The sequence below is a fragment of the Pecten maximus genome, chromosome 7 (genome assembly GCF_902652985.1).
Source record: "Pecten maximus chromosome 7, xPecMax1.1, whole genome shotgun sequence".
NCBI lineage: Eukaryota > Metazoa > Mollusca > Bivalvia > Pectinida > Pectinidae > Pecten > Pecten maximus.
The window spans coordinates 46,042,353-46,058,940 of NC_047021.1; the positions used below are offsets into that span (position 1 = coordinate 46,042,353).

A 16,588-nucleotide genomic window follows, 5' to 3' on the forward strand; every position below is an offset into this window, starting at 1 on the left:
CCTTTAACTTAAATGTAGTGCACTACTAATTTAAACGTAGTGCACACTCTACTGTATATATGCTAATATTTTTATAACCAGTCTACAAATTATCCCGTCGTGGACCCCAATAGCCGTCCGGAACTCCTTGTTTTTTTCTTCAAAATACACGGTAGCCATCCCGAGGATGATCCGAATGCGCAATGGGCATACGTTATGGGTGAATTATTGTATCTTGAGCACAGACTGAGCTCGTACCCCAAGTCCGAGCTTTGGTCACATTCGTTTTTCTCCGTAACGGCTTAATTGATAAGGCATTTTTTCGACAAAAAAAATAAATTTTTAGCTAACACTGACAGTGAAAAGTATTATAACATTAGAAATCGACGATTTTGAGTTTACAGGGGTGATCTTGTGCCGCCCGCACTCAAGCGTCACTAATTATGTGGTTTTTTTTTTGCAAATTATTCGAAATATATGCTTAGGTTTTATGATTTGTTTTACATATACAACAAGTACGGTGAGTATTGCTGGTCTTCAACATACTTTTCATGTGATTTCGTGTCAAATCATAGCCCGAGCTCGGGCGCGGTTCGGGATACATAATTTCATCCCCGCATGTTGTTCGAAACTGTGGCTGTTATACTATCGACTCTCTTTACATAAAAATGGAAGACGCATGGTTGAATGCAGGTGGACGTTGTTTTGATTTACTGTTTCAGTAAATTCTTTGAAAAGTAAGAGTCTGCTTTATGATGGAATATGGCAGGAAACGAGAAATGATCTTCTGATTATAGTTTCACACACTAAAAATGGTGTCGATAAGGCTGATTTCACAACGCAATGAAATATCAACACTCGTCGATTTCAGCAATTGATACCAACGAACATGGGAAGATTAGGTTGTTTTTATGGGACACGTCTAAATATGCTCCCCGTTACCAACTCAATAATACAATACTACCCAGTATACTACAATACTACCCAGTATACTACAACACTACCCAGTATACTACAACACTGCCCAGTATACAATAGGATGTAATCTAAAACATGGCGAACTAGTAAATACCGATATTTGAGTCAAAGTGACTTACAGATGTAACTAATAGATTGATGTCATTCATTAATGCACCAAACAATTAATAAGGATAACACTTGCGATTTCAGGTAATATTTGAAGCAAGATGGCGGCATTAGATTCAATGGCAGAACTCACTGGCTTATTGGAACAATGGTTGAGGGAGCAGACAACAGCAACAAGTCCTATTCCGATCCTGACAAGGTATATAATACCAGAGACATATATAGAGAGATAAGTAACATTGCTATTCCGATCCTGACAATGTATAATGTTTAATATATTTGCCTATAAACTGATATTATTCTTACATGTGTCAGATGTCTAGCCATATCAGTGTCTGACAGTGTGCACGTTAAAATGTAATTGGAATCACTGCCTCACCTAGAAATCGAACCCAGGACCTTACTCCTATACGTATATGAGGTCTTATTCCACTTAATTACATTGGTGGATATTGCGACTTCATATCCCCTCAGCGTGTTTTTCTTGAAGCTGCCAGCGCCCTGATTCTGGGGCGCAACGAAAAAGTGTCATAAACATCTAAAACGATAATTCATGTTAACAAATATGTGTATGCTTACTTGTTGATGAAGTATCAATCCATTTATACATAAACTGTTGATGGACACCTCTTAAATATAATTCTATCCATAATAATTCACTTGCAACCTACTGTGTTCAAATATTGGGTCACTAAAACAACTTTGCTGTTCCGGTTATTATAAAATACGGAATACAAATAAAACGGGTAGCGTAACCTAATTTTTTCACAGTGTTTCGTTTGTTTTGTCTATTTCAACTCCAAAATTGGATAAACCGGAAATAAACTAGAGAGGTCACAATCAAAACAAATCTGGCGGTATATACAAATGGGAGCTACGCTAAAACGACAAAAGAGGCTAATAATCACTGATCTTGGATATAGATATGGACACATGTTGTGTAACTTTATAGAATTAGGTAAGTCAGATCATATGAAATGTGAGTAAAGATAACTTTTAAACGACTTTAATTAGGTGGGTCACAGCAACAGGTTTTACGTGCGGTGGTGATTAGAGGTTACATGACAGCCTGTCGAAAGTTTCCTGTTGTGTAAACCTCTAATATTATGGGAGTTCCAGGACCTCTGGTTTACTAGTCTTACGCTCAACTGATCAAAGTGAAGATCTCTCTAACCGAGTTGTATATTATGTCTAGTGTTTACACGATTGTTTTCTAATTTAAGCAGTAGGTTCACTGTTGGGCCTATTTGTAACTCAACATCCTTATAATGATGGCATCAGTGCTCAGTATGTAAAACATCCTTATAATGATGGCCTCAGTATTCATTCACAGGGGTAATATGTCTTTTCGGTACCTGGTCGTTTTGGTACTTAAAAAAATATTGTTTCAACACTTTTTGGAAGTCGGTTCAGCATTTCTTTAAAAGTCATGTCTGTACTTTAAGTGTTGTTTCAGTATTTTGTTTAAATTTCATTGATTGTTGTGTAACATATAGAAGATGAATGAGCGTGTACTGTTCTATATTTATTGTTTGTTTTTTCATAGCTTAACCCGGTATAATTTTGAGGATGATATAGTAATGGACATGTCTTCTGACCCCTGACATTTGTTGTGATGGATTTAAGATGATGATAATAGGAGTGACTTTAATGATTCAACAATGAAGCTTTTCTGTTTACCTCCAACGGAATGAATATAGAATTACATACGTAGTCTATCTCAGGGACATTTATTATTAGAGTTATCTCCCTTTGTTCAGTAAGAATACTGGATAAAATTAGAATTACAATTGTCTAATTCATACAAAAAACGGTCTTAAGATGTTTATTATTGATAAAAAATATCACTTCTAAACAAGTACCGAAACTATTTTGGTAAAAGTACAGAAAAAACTTCTGAAAGTACCGAATCAACTTCAGAAGGAACCAAAACAACCGAGTAGCGGAAAGCTTTCACTGGGTACCGAAACAACTTCCACTTACATAGCCAGTATCCACATCCTTACAAAGTTTATATCAACAATTTCAGAATTTCTGAGTTGATGGAAAAGGAGACAGAATCTTACTACAAGATGGACCCTGATCCATTTGATGATCGCCATCCAGGTAAGTCATTTTACTTTGTTACTAGGAGAAAATTTTAATTTTATTCCTAAAACAAAGTTTTGGGGCATATGGTTTTTGTTTATTTTTTATTATTAGCTCACCTTCCCTTTTCTGTGGTCAACGTTTTCTTTAAATCACTTGTAAAAAACTGTTAAAGAACCATAAGTTGACAGACGAGACATTTATTTTGAGATTTTTTCTCGTTCACCTGAACTCATCATGATATAATGTGATGGCAGTTTTCATCCATTTTTAACGATCGACATACATAAGTTTTCTAAATATGATTTTAAAATATCTTTGATGTAATAGAAATGAACTGTAACTTTTACTTTATCAAAAGATCGACCTATGTATCAAAGAGCCATGAAATACAAAATTTAAGTTTTTCAGCAAACACCTTTGAAATGTCCTACTTGGTGGGGAAAATGTGTTTAATACTTGCCTGCAAAAACTATTCTGATTCAATAATGGCAGAAAGATTTAAGAATGGATTCAAATATGTATATATATATGTAGAATAAAAAGTCGAACCCAGATCTACTGTTTCCCACTATGGTCTACGGCACTCAATCGCCAGAAATACCCGCAGCTTATACCACTACGCCACATCAGCATTCTTAATAAAGAACATTTCAATTGATTGGGTGCAGTAGATCGTGAGTTATAGGCCCGGTCAAGGTACAAGTCATAGAACTTTGTCTTCCTTCGTCAATTGTGTTACTATGTTATACAATGAAACCTATCTAATTCGACACCTGACTTTTCCGACATCCTGTCACATTCGACACTGTACCGTATTCCAGTGAAATTTCATTCTTTCTAATGTATAAAAAACACTGATATGGCCGGGCACTGTCAGTTCCGACACATATTTTGTATAGGTGTCGATGGATGGTCAGTGCAGCAGGGTACAAATTACTCCTATACGTATATGAGGTCTTATTCCACCTGATTACCTGATTGACTTTTATTAGGTCACCTGAGACAAAGTCGTGGGTCGTCCGTCGTCCGTCGTGCGTCCGTAAACAATTACATTTTCGACTTCTTCTCCAAAACCCCTAAACCAAATTCAATGAAATTTGGCAGGAAGCTTCTATGGCTAAAGATCAACCAAAATTGTAAATTATATGGTCCCCACCCCCCAGGGACCTGAGGGGCGGGCTAAAAAGGGTCAAATTGACTAAAACTTCAAAAATCTTCTTCTCTACTCTCAGATATGGTGGAATCAAACACTCTTCATAGATGGAAGGGTCTTAAGGTGCTTTACCAAAATTGTAAATTTCATGACCCAGGGGTCTCACGTTTGCACCTGGGGAGGGGTTAAACTTTACTATAGTTTATATTGGGAAATCACATTTTTGACTTTTATTTGTTTTATTAGCTCACCTGGTCCGAAGGACCAAGGTGAGCTTATGCCATGCATACTGTGGCATCCGTCTGTCCGTCCATCCGTCCGTCAACAATTGAATTATTTGACTTCTTCTTCATAACCGCTGATCGGAATTTCACCAAATTTGGTCAGAAGCATCCCTATGGGTAGGGGACTCAAAATTGTACAAATGATGGGGCTGACCCCCTGGGCGCCTCTAGGGCGGGGCCAAAAGGGGTCAATTTAGCTATTTTGATATAAACGACTTCTTCTCTGAAACCGAGCAATGGATATCGCTCATATTTGCTTGGTAGCATCACTATGGGGTGGGGATTCAAAATTGTACAAATGATGGGGCTGACCCCCTGGGGGCCTCTGGGGTGGGGCCAAATGAGGTCAATCGAGCTATATTGATATAAATGACTTCTTCTCTGAAACCGAGTATTGGATATCGCTCATATTTTCCTGGTAGCATCACTATGTGGTGGGGATTCAAAATTGTACAAATGATGGGGCTGACCCCCCAGGGGCCTGAGGGGCGGGGCCAAATGTGGTCAATTGGGCTCTATTGATATAAACGACTTCTTCTCTGAAACCGAGCAATTGATATCGCTCATATTTGCCTGGTAGCATCACTACTGAGTGGGGACTCAAAATTGTACAAATGGTAGGGCTGACCCCCCCGGGGCGCTGAGGGGCGGGGCCAAACAGGGTCAATTTGGCTAAATTGATATAAACAACTTCTCCTCTGAAACTAAGCAATGCATATCTCATGTATTTGCCTTGTAGCACCTACTTGGGGTAGGAATTCAAAATTGTACAAATGGTGGGGCTAACCCCCTGGGTGTCTTAGGGGCGGGGCCAAAAAGGGACAGTTTGGCTAGATTGATATAAACGACTTCTCCTCTGAAACAAAGCAATGGATATCTCACATATTTGACTGGTAATATCCCCTTGGGGTAGGGATTCAAAATTGTACAAATGATAGGGCTGACCCCCCTGAGGGCTGAGGGGCGGGCCAGAAGGGATCAATTTGGCTAAATTTACATTTTTAGAATTACAATAAAAACAATTTTCATGTAACCATATAAAATGCATATGATATATACTGACATAGCAATACCAGTGGCAAATATACTTAAGCATAGTTCTTGTTTCATATCTCATGAAACCAGGTGAGCGATACAGGCCCTCTGGGCCTCTTGTTTCTATTGGAATTCAATCTAATTTGGTAAACATTGTCAGCATGGGATGACAGTTTGATGGCATGCACATGTTGGCCCTGACTGACCCCCAGGGGCTGATGGGCGGGGCTAAAAAGGGCCAAATTGACTGAAATTTCAAAAATCTTCTTCTCAAGACCAAAATAAGGTGGAATCAAATACTCTTTAAAGTTTGAAGGGTCTTAAAATGCTTTACTAAAATTGTGAATTTCATGACCCTGGGGTCTCAAGTTTGCCCCTGGGGAGGGGGTAAACTTTACTATAGTTTATATAGGGAAATCACATTTTTGACTTTTATTTGTTTTATTTCTATTGAAATTCATTCTAATTTGGTAAACATTGTCAGCATGGGATGACAGTTTGATGGCATGCACATGTTTGCCCTGACTGACCCCCAGGGGCTGATGGACGGGGCTAAAAATGGCCAAATTGACTGAAATTTCAAAAATCTTCTTCTCAAGACCGAAATAAGTTGGAATCAAATACTCTTTATAGTTGGAAGGGTCTGAAGGTGCTTTACTAAAATTGTGAATTTCATGACCCTGGGGTCTCAAGTTTGCCCCTGGGGAAGGGGTAAACTTTACTATAGTTTATATAAGGAAATCACATTTTTGACTACAATTTGTTTGATTTCTATTGGAATTCATTCTAATTTGGTTAACATTATCAGCTTGGGATTGCAGTTTGAGGGTATGCACATGTTGGCCCTGACTGACCCCCAGGGGCTGATGGGCGGGCTAAAAATGGTCAAATTGGCTGAAATTTCAAAAATCTTCTTCTAAAGACAGAAATAAGGTAGAATCAAATACTCTTCATAGTTGGAAGTCTCTTAAGGTGCTCTACTAAAATTTATTAATTTAATGACCCGGTGGTCATAAGTTTGCCCCTGGGGAGGGGTTAAATTTTACTATAGTTTATATACGGAAATTACATTTTTGACTGATTTGTTTGATTTCTATTGGAATTCATTCAAACATTGGTTAACATTTTCAGCATGGGATGAAAGTTTGATAATATGCATATGTTGGCCCTGACTGACCCCTGAGGGCTGATGGGCGGGTCAAAAAGGGTAAATTAAATTAACTGAAATACAGTGTATTTCAAATCTCAGGTGACTGTTAAGGCCCATGGGCCTCTTGTTCTTGAAGCTGCCAGCGCCCTGATTCTAGGGCACGACGAAAAAGTGTCATAAACCATCTAAAACGATAATTCATGTGGTGATTAGGGGTTACATGACAGCCTGTCTAATATTATTGGAGTAGGTATAAAAGTTGGGGGGGGGTTATTGTACCGTCTACACGTATGAGTTTACCTGTTACAGTTATTATCAGATATATATACAGAATCATAATTTGGCAGTGTTTGATTTGCATAAAGTTGTGAACGGACGTTCGGAAATTAATGGATGGTTGGAGAGGTGAAAAACCCGCTATTCTATTGGTTGTTTCAAAGTTTGTGGAGAAAGTGCCGATGTCGATAAAGAGTCTAAATGATTACAAGTGCAAAGTACCGAGTACCGAGTCATCAAGATGTCTTCCTTCGTCAATTGTGTGACTATGTTATATATATCACAATCATATACACTGTGTTTTAGTGATCCGAAGAGAAACATTTGAATTTTCTGTCATGGTTGTACCTAATGAATATATATATATACAGTGGAACTTTGTTATCTCGACGTCGACGGGACCACGAAAAAACTTCGAGTTATCCGAGTGTTCTGATTAAGCGAGCTATCATTTTTGGTGAAGAGTTTGCATTGGTCAATATTTGTCAACATTATATAATCATTATAACTCTGCTCTGTCGCTCATCAGTTTAGTGTGAAGACTGGTCAATACATGTAAATATATGTAATGTTTCGTTCTGTCACTTGTAGTTTGGTGTAGTTTTGCCAATATACAGTCACGATAAAGTTTCTTTCACTTAGTCACTTCAATAACGATCTGATGTGCAAGTCATGTTTGCAAAAGGAATAACGATAAAACGGAATTCCACAGAATAACAATTTATTCATATCAAATCAAATAACCGTTTAAGTTTGACACAGATTGTATGTAAAACGTACGTAACAGAACCATTACCTTTTATTGGACATATACAAATGTAAAATACTTTTTGATAGGCCTACTTACGTTTTATTGATAACCACGCCATTTCCATGTGTATTAGCACCGGAAGTTGGGCTGCGCATGTGCGTATAAAATGTTACTGTTACTGAGTTAGCATGTCATCCGATTTAATAGACTGCGCTGACCGTTTCAGTCTTACTCTGAACACCTCGGCAGTAATTACGCTATTGTTTCAGCGGTTTAAAGATTTAATCGGCACCAGTGACGGTTCTATTTCTACACCTGTAAAAACATCAGCCGAGTAGATCTACCGGTGTGTCAGAGATTAGTTCCGCTTGAGCAAGCGGGTAGATGAGTTGTTGACTATCGTGTGTACTAATATCGGCGACCGCCTTAGGAAATTACCTGATGTAAGTAAACCAGTACTTTATATCACCAAGAGTTGTTGTTATAAGATTCCACCGACAATTTCTTTAATAAATTTATGAAACACTTATAAATAGCATGTAGGTTAGTAGTGCCGATATATTCAGTATTACAAACAGAATTTAGCTGTTAAAAATGTTGGCGTTTAATTACCACCGATCTTTGTCGGACATGAAAATTATACTTCGAGTTATTCGATCATTTCAAATAGGAATTTTTATTGTTGGGACCAAATTTTCATTTCGTATTATCCAAGTTTTTCGAGTTTTGCGAGTTTTCTTTACTAAGATAAAGAGAGAATTCGGCCGGGACCGACGAAGTACTTCGAGTAAAGCGGGGTATTCTAGTTTTCCGAGTTCGAGTTAACGAAGTTCCACTGTATATGCTATGTGTTTTTAGAAATCATGCAGTTAACAATGGATTTTAATTCACTGATATAATACTTGATACAGTGTGATATGTGTGACAATAAGACGCTGATCAAAGTTGTGCTGAATTACAGGCTAAAAATTCACACATGTAGTTGTCAACTTTTATGTTTACGTCTTGATTATTTGCACAAAGACCTTACGTGTAAGACACCACCTGTATACATGTGTCAGATCTAATGACCTTACCTGTATGACCCTACCTGTATACCTGTGTCAGGTCTAATGACCTTACGTGTAAGACACCACCTGTATACCTGTGTCAGGTCTAATGACCTTACCTGTATGACACCACCTGTATACATGTGTCAGGTCTAATGACCTTACCTGTATGACACCACCTGTACACCTGTTTCAGTTCTAATGACCTTACCTGTATTACACCACCTGTATACCTGTGTCAGGTCTAATGACCTTACCTGTATGACACCATCTGTATACCTGTGTCAGGTCTAATGACCTTACCTTCATGACACCACCTGTATACCTGTCAGGTCTAATGACCTTACCTGTATGACACCATCTGTATACCTGTGTCAGGTCTAATGACCTTACCTGTATGACACCATCTGTATACCTGTGTCAGGTCTAATGACCTAACCTGTATGCTTGTGTCAGGTCTAGTGACCTTACCTGTATGACACCACCTGTATACCTGTGTCAGGTCTAATTACCTTACCTGTATGACACCACCTGTATACCTGTGTCAGGTCTAATGACCTTACCTGTATGACACCACCTGTATACCTGTGTCAGGTCTAATGACCTAACCTGTATACCTGTGTCAGGTCTAATGACCTTACCTGTATGACACCATCTGTATACCTGTGTCAGGTCTAATGACCTTACCTGTATGACACCACCTGTATACCTGTGTCAGGTCTAATGACCTTACCTGTATGACACCATCTGCATACCTGTGGCAGGTCTAATGACCTTACCTTCATGACACCACCTGTATACCTGTGTCAGGTCTAATGACCTAACCTGTATACCTGTGTCAGGTCTAATGACCTTACCTGTAAGACACCATCTGTATACCTGTGTCAGGTCTAATGACCTTACCTGTATGACACCACCTGTATACCTGTGTCAGGTCTAATGACCTTACCTGTATGACACCATCTGTATACCTGTGGCAGGTCTAATGACCTTACCTTCATGACACCACCTGTATACCTGTGTCAGGTCTAATGACCTTACCTGTATGACACCACCTGTACACATGTGTCAGGTCTAATGACCTTACCTGTATGACACCACCTGTATACCTGTGTCAGGTCTAATGACCTTACCTGTATGACACCACCTGTATATCCTGTCAGGTCTAATGACCTTACCTGTATGACACCACCTGTATACATGTGTCAGGTCTAATGACCTTACCTGTATGACACCACCTGTATACCTGTGTCAGGTCTAATGACCTTACCTGTATGACACCACCTGTATACCTGTGTCAGGTCTAATGACCTTACCTGTATGACACCACCTGTATACATGTGTCAGGTCTAATGACCTTACCTGTATGACACCACCTATATACCTGTCTCAGGTCTCATGACCTTACCTGTATGACACCACCTGTATACATGTGTCAGGTCTAATGACCTTACCTGTATGACACCACCTGTATACATGTGTCAGGTCTAATGACCTTACCTGTATGACACCACCTGTACACATGTGTCAGGTCTAATGACCTTACCTGTATGACACCATCTGTATAGCAGAAAATCTTGGCAGGGTGCACGTGAAATTAAATCATTAGACACAAACACATCCATTGTAAATCTGATATGTAACAACGGCAGCCTGAACAATGGCGCATTGATAAATAAGTAAAATAATAGCATGTTATTTAATTCAATGTCAATTGATCGTTAAATGTTCTTCATTTCGCGATAATTATGATGGTTATAGCTCAGAGCTGCTCGGGCAATGCGTAGCCATAGGCCCCAAAACAGTACAGTACACGTTTCTTTTGAGACACAAAAGTGAAACATTTGTATGGTATAATCTCCTGATGGTCATATTTTTTTTATTTGAATCAGAAACTACCACTTTATTATTGTAATAAATGGTCTCTTTAATACATCGAAAGCATAGTCTACATAACCTGTTGTGTATATGAAAGCACTACTGTAAAAATAGGCACTATATGTTGATAAAATTAGGTCAGAACATCAACATGTCTGCTTTTAAGTATGCCCAGTCGTATTATCTACCAAACATAGTTGATACCTGCAAAATTATTCATCAATAATTTAGACACATGTGGATTGTTTCCACTGGATACTTATTTCCGAAAGAGCAGGCGGCCGATCCTTTCAACTTTACCGCAAACGACACCTCGCATGGCCTGCTTACCTAAAGTAAGGTCGCGGGTTTCCAGGCAGTACCTTGATCGGCAATAATTAAGAGATGTCCTGTCAAAATTAAATAATCATAATGCTAAGTGAACACTATAGTTGAAAATACACGGATGATTTCTTAGTTTGCCATACAGCGCAAATACAAATGTCACATGGTATTTATACATTGTTGGGGCCTAAATTTGCAATCAGCTGTCTCGTGCGTGGTGTATTTTGCGATTTAAAAATTGAATTAACTCTAAAATATGCGCCATATATTAAATCACAGACAAACTCCAGTGATCACGCATACAATCTTAAACATGACTGTTGATCAAATATAAGTCTTGACATTTTTTCTGGGCCGGCCATCGGGGCTGGGTCGTCGTGAGCTTTCAATAAAGTATGCCGAAAAAAATCTTAATTTATGTTCTTCATTTGACATGTTTGAACTATTCGAAATAGTGTCAGTTATAAACATCCAGAGTTTGAACTATTATAAGCTAAAAAATATTGTTTTTTCTAGAGAAAAACGTGTGTTTGAACTATCCGCGTGTTCGAACTAACCGGAGGTTTACTGTATGTATAAAAGGTAAAATATGAAGGTTGATTAAGAGATGTATTTACCATCTTTAACTTCATATTACAGGGCGAGCCAATCCTACATGTGCTCTAGGACACCTGATGAAAGCCCTGTTTAAAAATGAAGACTTCATGAATAAGGTATTTATCATTAACCTGAGTCATTTGTGTTAGCATTTTCTACTGTTGATAGACAAAAATAAAATTCACAGTAAATTCTGACTGGATCGAATTATTGATTATTCCTTTTAAAGTTTTTAAACACTACAACTGTTAGATACTTCAGTATTGATTGAAAAAAAATGAACGAAAAATGTGTAAAATTATCAGTGCTAGTGTTTAAAGTGAAGAAACCTGTGAAATATTGAAATTTTACAAACGTTAGATGTTCAGTATCTGATGCACAGTCGTGATATAATGTTTATTATTTCAGTTTGTCAGTCAGTATCTGATTGACTGTCGTGATATAATGTTTATTATTTCAGTTGGTCAGTCAGTATCTGATGTACTGTCGTGATATAATGTTTATTATTTCAGTTGGTCAGTATCTGATGGACTGTCGTGATATAATGTTTATTATTTCAGTTGGTCAGTCAGTATCTGATTGACTGTCGTGATATAATGTTTATTATTTCAGTTGGTCAGTATCTGATGGACAGTCGTGATATAATGTTTATTATTTCAGTTTGTCAGTCAGTATCTGATGCACAGTCGTGATATAATGTTTATTATTTCAGTTGGTCAGTCAGTATCTGATTGACTGTCGTGATATAATGTTTATTATTTCAGTTGGTCAGTCAGTATATCTGATTGACTGTCATGATATAATGTTTATTATTTCAGGTGGTCAGTCAGTATCTGATAGACTGTCGTGATATAATGTTTATTGTTTCAGTTGGTCAGTCAGTATCTGATTGACTGTCGTGATATAATGTTTATTATTTCAGTTGGTCAGTCAGTATATCTGATTGACTGTCGTGATATAATGTTTATTATTTCAGTTGGTCAGTCAGTATCTGATTGACTGTCGTGATATAATGTTTATTATTTCAGTTGGTCAGTCAGTATATCTGATTGACTGTCGTGATATAATGTTTATTATTTCAGTTGGTCAGTCAGTATATCTGATTGACTGTCGTGATATAATGTTTATTATTTCAGTTGGTCAGTCAGTATCTGATGGACAGTCGTGATATAATGTTTATTATTTCAGTTGGTCATTATCTGATGGACTGTCGTGATATAATGTTTATTATTTCAGTTGGTCAGTCAGTATCTGATGGACAGTCGTGATATAATGTTTATTATTTCAGTTGGTCATTATCTGATGGACTGTCGTGATATAATGTTTATTATTTCAGTTGGTCAGTCAGTATCTGATGGGCAGTCGTGACCAGCAGGTTGACTTACAAGCTGCAGCTTGTCGGCTCCTCTTGGCGTTACTTCCAGGGCTTGAGCCCTCCATAGTGTTTCAGGAGACGGTAGGTTGTCTGTTTTATAGAATTGTAATGCTGCTATAATATCTCAGGATGCTAGCTTTATATTTGATCGCTGAAATATTTTGGGAGGGGATGTAAAACATGTGCAGGGGTGTACAATTCTGAAAATTTTCCAGTAGCCCAAGGGCTAGTAGCTTGTTTTTAGCTCACCTGGTCCGTCAACAGTTCCTTCATATCGCTACTAGTCAAAAAGTTCTTATTGGATTTTGACCAAATTTGACCGGAAACATCCTTGGCAGAAGGGGAATAGGGTACATAGAGGCACTTCCTTTAAATTGCTACTGGTCATAAAGTTATGAATGGATTTGAACCCAATATAGTCAGGAACATCCTTTGAGGATGGGGATCAGATTTTGCATAAATGGTGACTTTGCCTCCCAAGATGAAAAAGGGGCAGGGCCGAATAGGGTACATAGAGCAGGGATAGACACTAAGTTAAAAGCCTTAGTAGCCTGTAGGGCTACTTAAAATAAATTATTGGTAGCCCGGGTAAAATTGTAGTAGCCCGAACAACAAGTGCCAAAAGTCCTAGGGGGGTCCGGGGGGGAATTTTGATATGTAGATGCTCTGTGGTGCATTGTAGGCTCTTTTTGGTGTATTCTTGAGCTTTTGTATTTGAGATAATTTTAGGATATTTTTTGCTTAAGATGTTTGCATAATTATAATTTGTGGTCAGTCATTTGGGGAAGGGGATCAGATTTTGCATAAATGGTGACTCTGCCCCCCCCAAGGTGACAAAGGGGCAGGGCCAAATAGGGGAAATAGAGGTAATTTCTTTAAAACGCTACTAGTCATAAAGTGATGAATGCATGTTCTAAAAACAATTCTTGAGGTCTTTCAGACCTTAGCGAATCTGGACTTCATTAATCTTTAAAGCAGTTCGGATTCCCACACTATAACCATATATAGCATTGCTAGAGATTTATAAATAAAACAAATTGAAAATGAACATTATTTTGACATTTGGTCTTATCCAACCAGGTGAGCGATACAGGCTCCATGGGCCTCTTGTTTTCACACAATTAGATATAGGCACTAACTGGGAATATTTTGTAGAATACGTACATTTGACTACAGGTAGACTGGGAATTTAATACAGTAGATTACACTTTGTGGATAATATTGATAAAGTCTATGTTTTGTATAGACTGCCGCTATCACTTGGTCAAGCTGTTTGAAATTATACTTATTTAACGTACCTATGTACGTAATTCAAGTGTAAATTCCCGCGTAGAGAATCACAAAGGTTCATGTACAAGCCACGCACAATAATTATAAAAATGTCTCCTGCTGATCGATGAATCGACACAAAAACATATGTCAAGTTAAAAGTGAAAGTATGATCTTTAACAGAGACAAGCTTAGTCTAGGTCAAGCAGACTCTTATTGACTATGCCACACGTCAAGCATCTTTGAGTGAGTCTAACTACTAAGTCGGAACTCATCTGCAGTTATCCTTTAAATACACTATAGCCACATGTAATGGAGTGCTGTGGTGCAAAATGGCACAGGTCACACTCCAGTCATTTTGGTAGAAAAACTGGAACATTAATTAAACCCCCCTGAATTGAGTGATTATTTCTGCAGGAGGGGTTGGTGAGGCGTCTACTACACTGGGCCGAGACGAGTGAGGACCCACTACGTTCCTACGCTATTGGAGTTCTGGCTGGGGCCATGGAAATACATGATGTTGCTGTCAACTTTAAGGATGTCAACAGTGGCCACAAACTTGTGAGTTGTATCAGGTCAAAGTCACCCTAGACATAGTGGCTACAAACCTGTGAGTTGTATCAGGTCAAAGTCACCCTAGACATAGTGGCTACAAACTTGTGAGTTGTATCATGTCAAAGCCACCCTAGACATAGTGGCTACAAACCTGTGAGTTGTATCAGGTCAAAGTCACCCTAGACATAGAAGCTACAAACTTGTGAGTTGTATCAGATCAAAGTCACCCTAGACATAGTGGCTACAAACTTGTGAGTTGTATCAGATCAAAGTCACCCTAGACATAGAAGCTACAAACTTGTGAGTTGTATCAGATCAAAGTCACCCTAGACATAGAAGCTACAAACTTGTGAGTTGTATCAGATCAAAGTCACCCTAGACATAGTGGCTACAAACTTGTGAGTTGTATCAGGTCAAAGTCACCCTAGACATAGTGGCTACAAACTTGTGAGTTGTATCATGTCAAAGCCACCCTAGACATAGTGGCTACAAACTTGAGTTGTATCATGTCAAAGCCACCCTAGACATAGTGGCTACAAACTTGTGAGTTGTATCAGATCAAAGTCACCCTAGACATAGTGGCTACAAACTTGTGAGTTGTATCAGGTCAAAGTCACCCTAGACATAGTGGCTACAAACTTGTGAGTTGTATCATGTCAAAGTCACCCTAGACATAGTGGCTACAAACCTGTGAGTTGTATCAGGTCAAAGTCACCCTAGACATAGTGGCTACAAACTTGTGAGTTGTATCATGTCAAAGCCACCCTAGACATAGTGGCTACAAACTTGAGTTGTATCATGTCAAAGCCACCCTAGACATAGTGGCTACAAACTTGAGTTGTATCATGTCAAAGCCACCCTAGACATAGTGGCTACAAACTTGTGAGTTGTATCATGTCAAAGCCACCCTAGACATATTGGCTACAAACTTGTGAGTTGTCTGTTTTGTCTGTCAGAGCCACAAACTTGTGAGTTGTCCGTGTTGTCTTTCAGAGCCACAAACTTGTGAGTTGTCTGTCAGAGTCACAAACTTGTGAGTTGTCTGTCAGAGTCACAAACTTGTGAGTTGTCTGTTTTGTCTGTCAGAGCCACAAACTTGTGAGTTGTCTGTTTTGTCTGTCAGAGCCACAAACTTGTGAGTTGTCTGTGTTGTCTGTCAGAGTCACAAACTTGTGAGTTGTCTGTCAGAGCCACAAACTTGTGAGTTGTCTTTTTTGTCTGTCAGAGCCACAAACTTGTGAGTTGTCTGTTTTGTCTGTCAGAGCCACAAACTTGTGAGTTGTCTGTGTTGTCTGTCAGAGCCACAAACTTGTGAGTTGTCTGTGTTGTCTGTCAGAGTCACAAACTTGTGAGTTGTCTGTCAGAGTCACAAACTTGTGAGATGTCTGTCAGAGCCACAAACTTGTGAGTTTTCTGAGTTGTCTGTCAGAGCCACAAACTTGTGAGTTGTCTGTGTTGTCTGTCAGAGTCACAAACTTGTGAGTTGTATGTCAGAGTCACAAACTTGTGAGTTGTCTGAGATTAGAGGTCAGTGATGAAAAGTGGTCAGTGATGAAAAGTGCTGGGATTAGGGGTCAATGATGAATAGTGCTGGGATTAGGGGTCACTGATGAAAATTGCTGGGATTAGGGGTCAGTGATGAAAAGTGCTGAGATTAGGGGTCATTGATGAAGTGCTGAGATCTGGGGGTTAGTGATGAAAAGTGCTGAGATTAGGGATCAGTGATGAAAAGTGGT

At 38.7% G+C, this 16,588-nt stretch overlaps 1 protein-coding gene across 1 annotated transcript in view; it reads left to right on the forward strand.

Annotated features, from left to right (window-relative positions):
* The first annotated feature begins 608 nt into the window (after positions 1-608).
* Positions 609-16,588, forward strand: part of LOC117330988 (DDB1- and CUL4-associated factor 1-like) — a 225,087-nt gene continuing 209,107 nt past the window's right edge. Inside the window, exons 1-6 of the mRNA XM_033889585.1 lie at positions 609-716; positions 1,150-1,264; positions 3,095-3,171; positions 11,696-11,769; positions 12,990-13,109; positions 14,715-14,858. Of these exons, the coding sequence (XP_033745476.1) occupies positions 1,167-1,264; positions 3,095-3,171; positions 11,696-11,769; positions 12,990-13,109; positions 14,715-14,858 (513 nt within the window). The 5' untranslated portion in view covers positions 609-716; positions 1,150-1,166. The remainder of the gene's footprint in view (positions 717-1,149; positions 1,265-3,094; positions 3,172-11,695; positions 11,770-12,989; positions 13,110-14,714; positions 14,859-16,588) is intronic.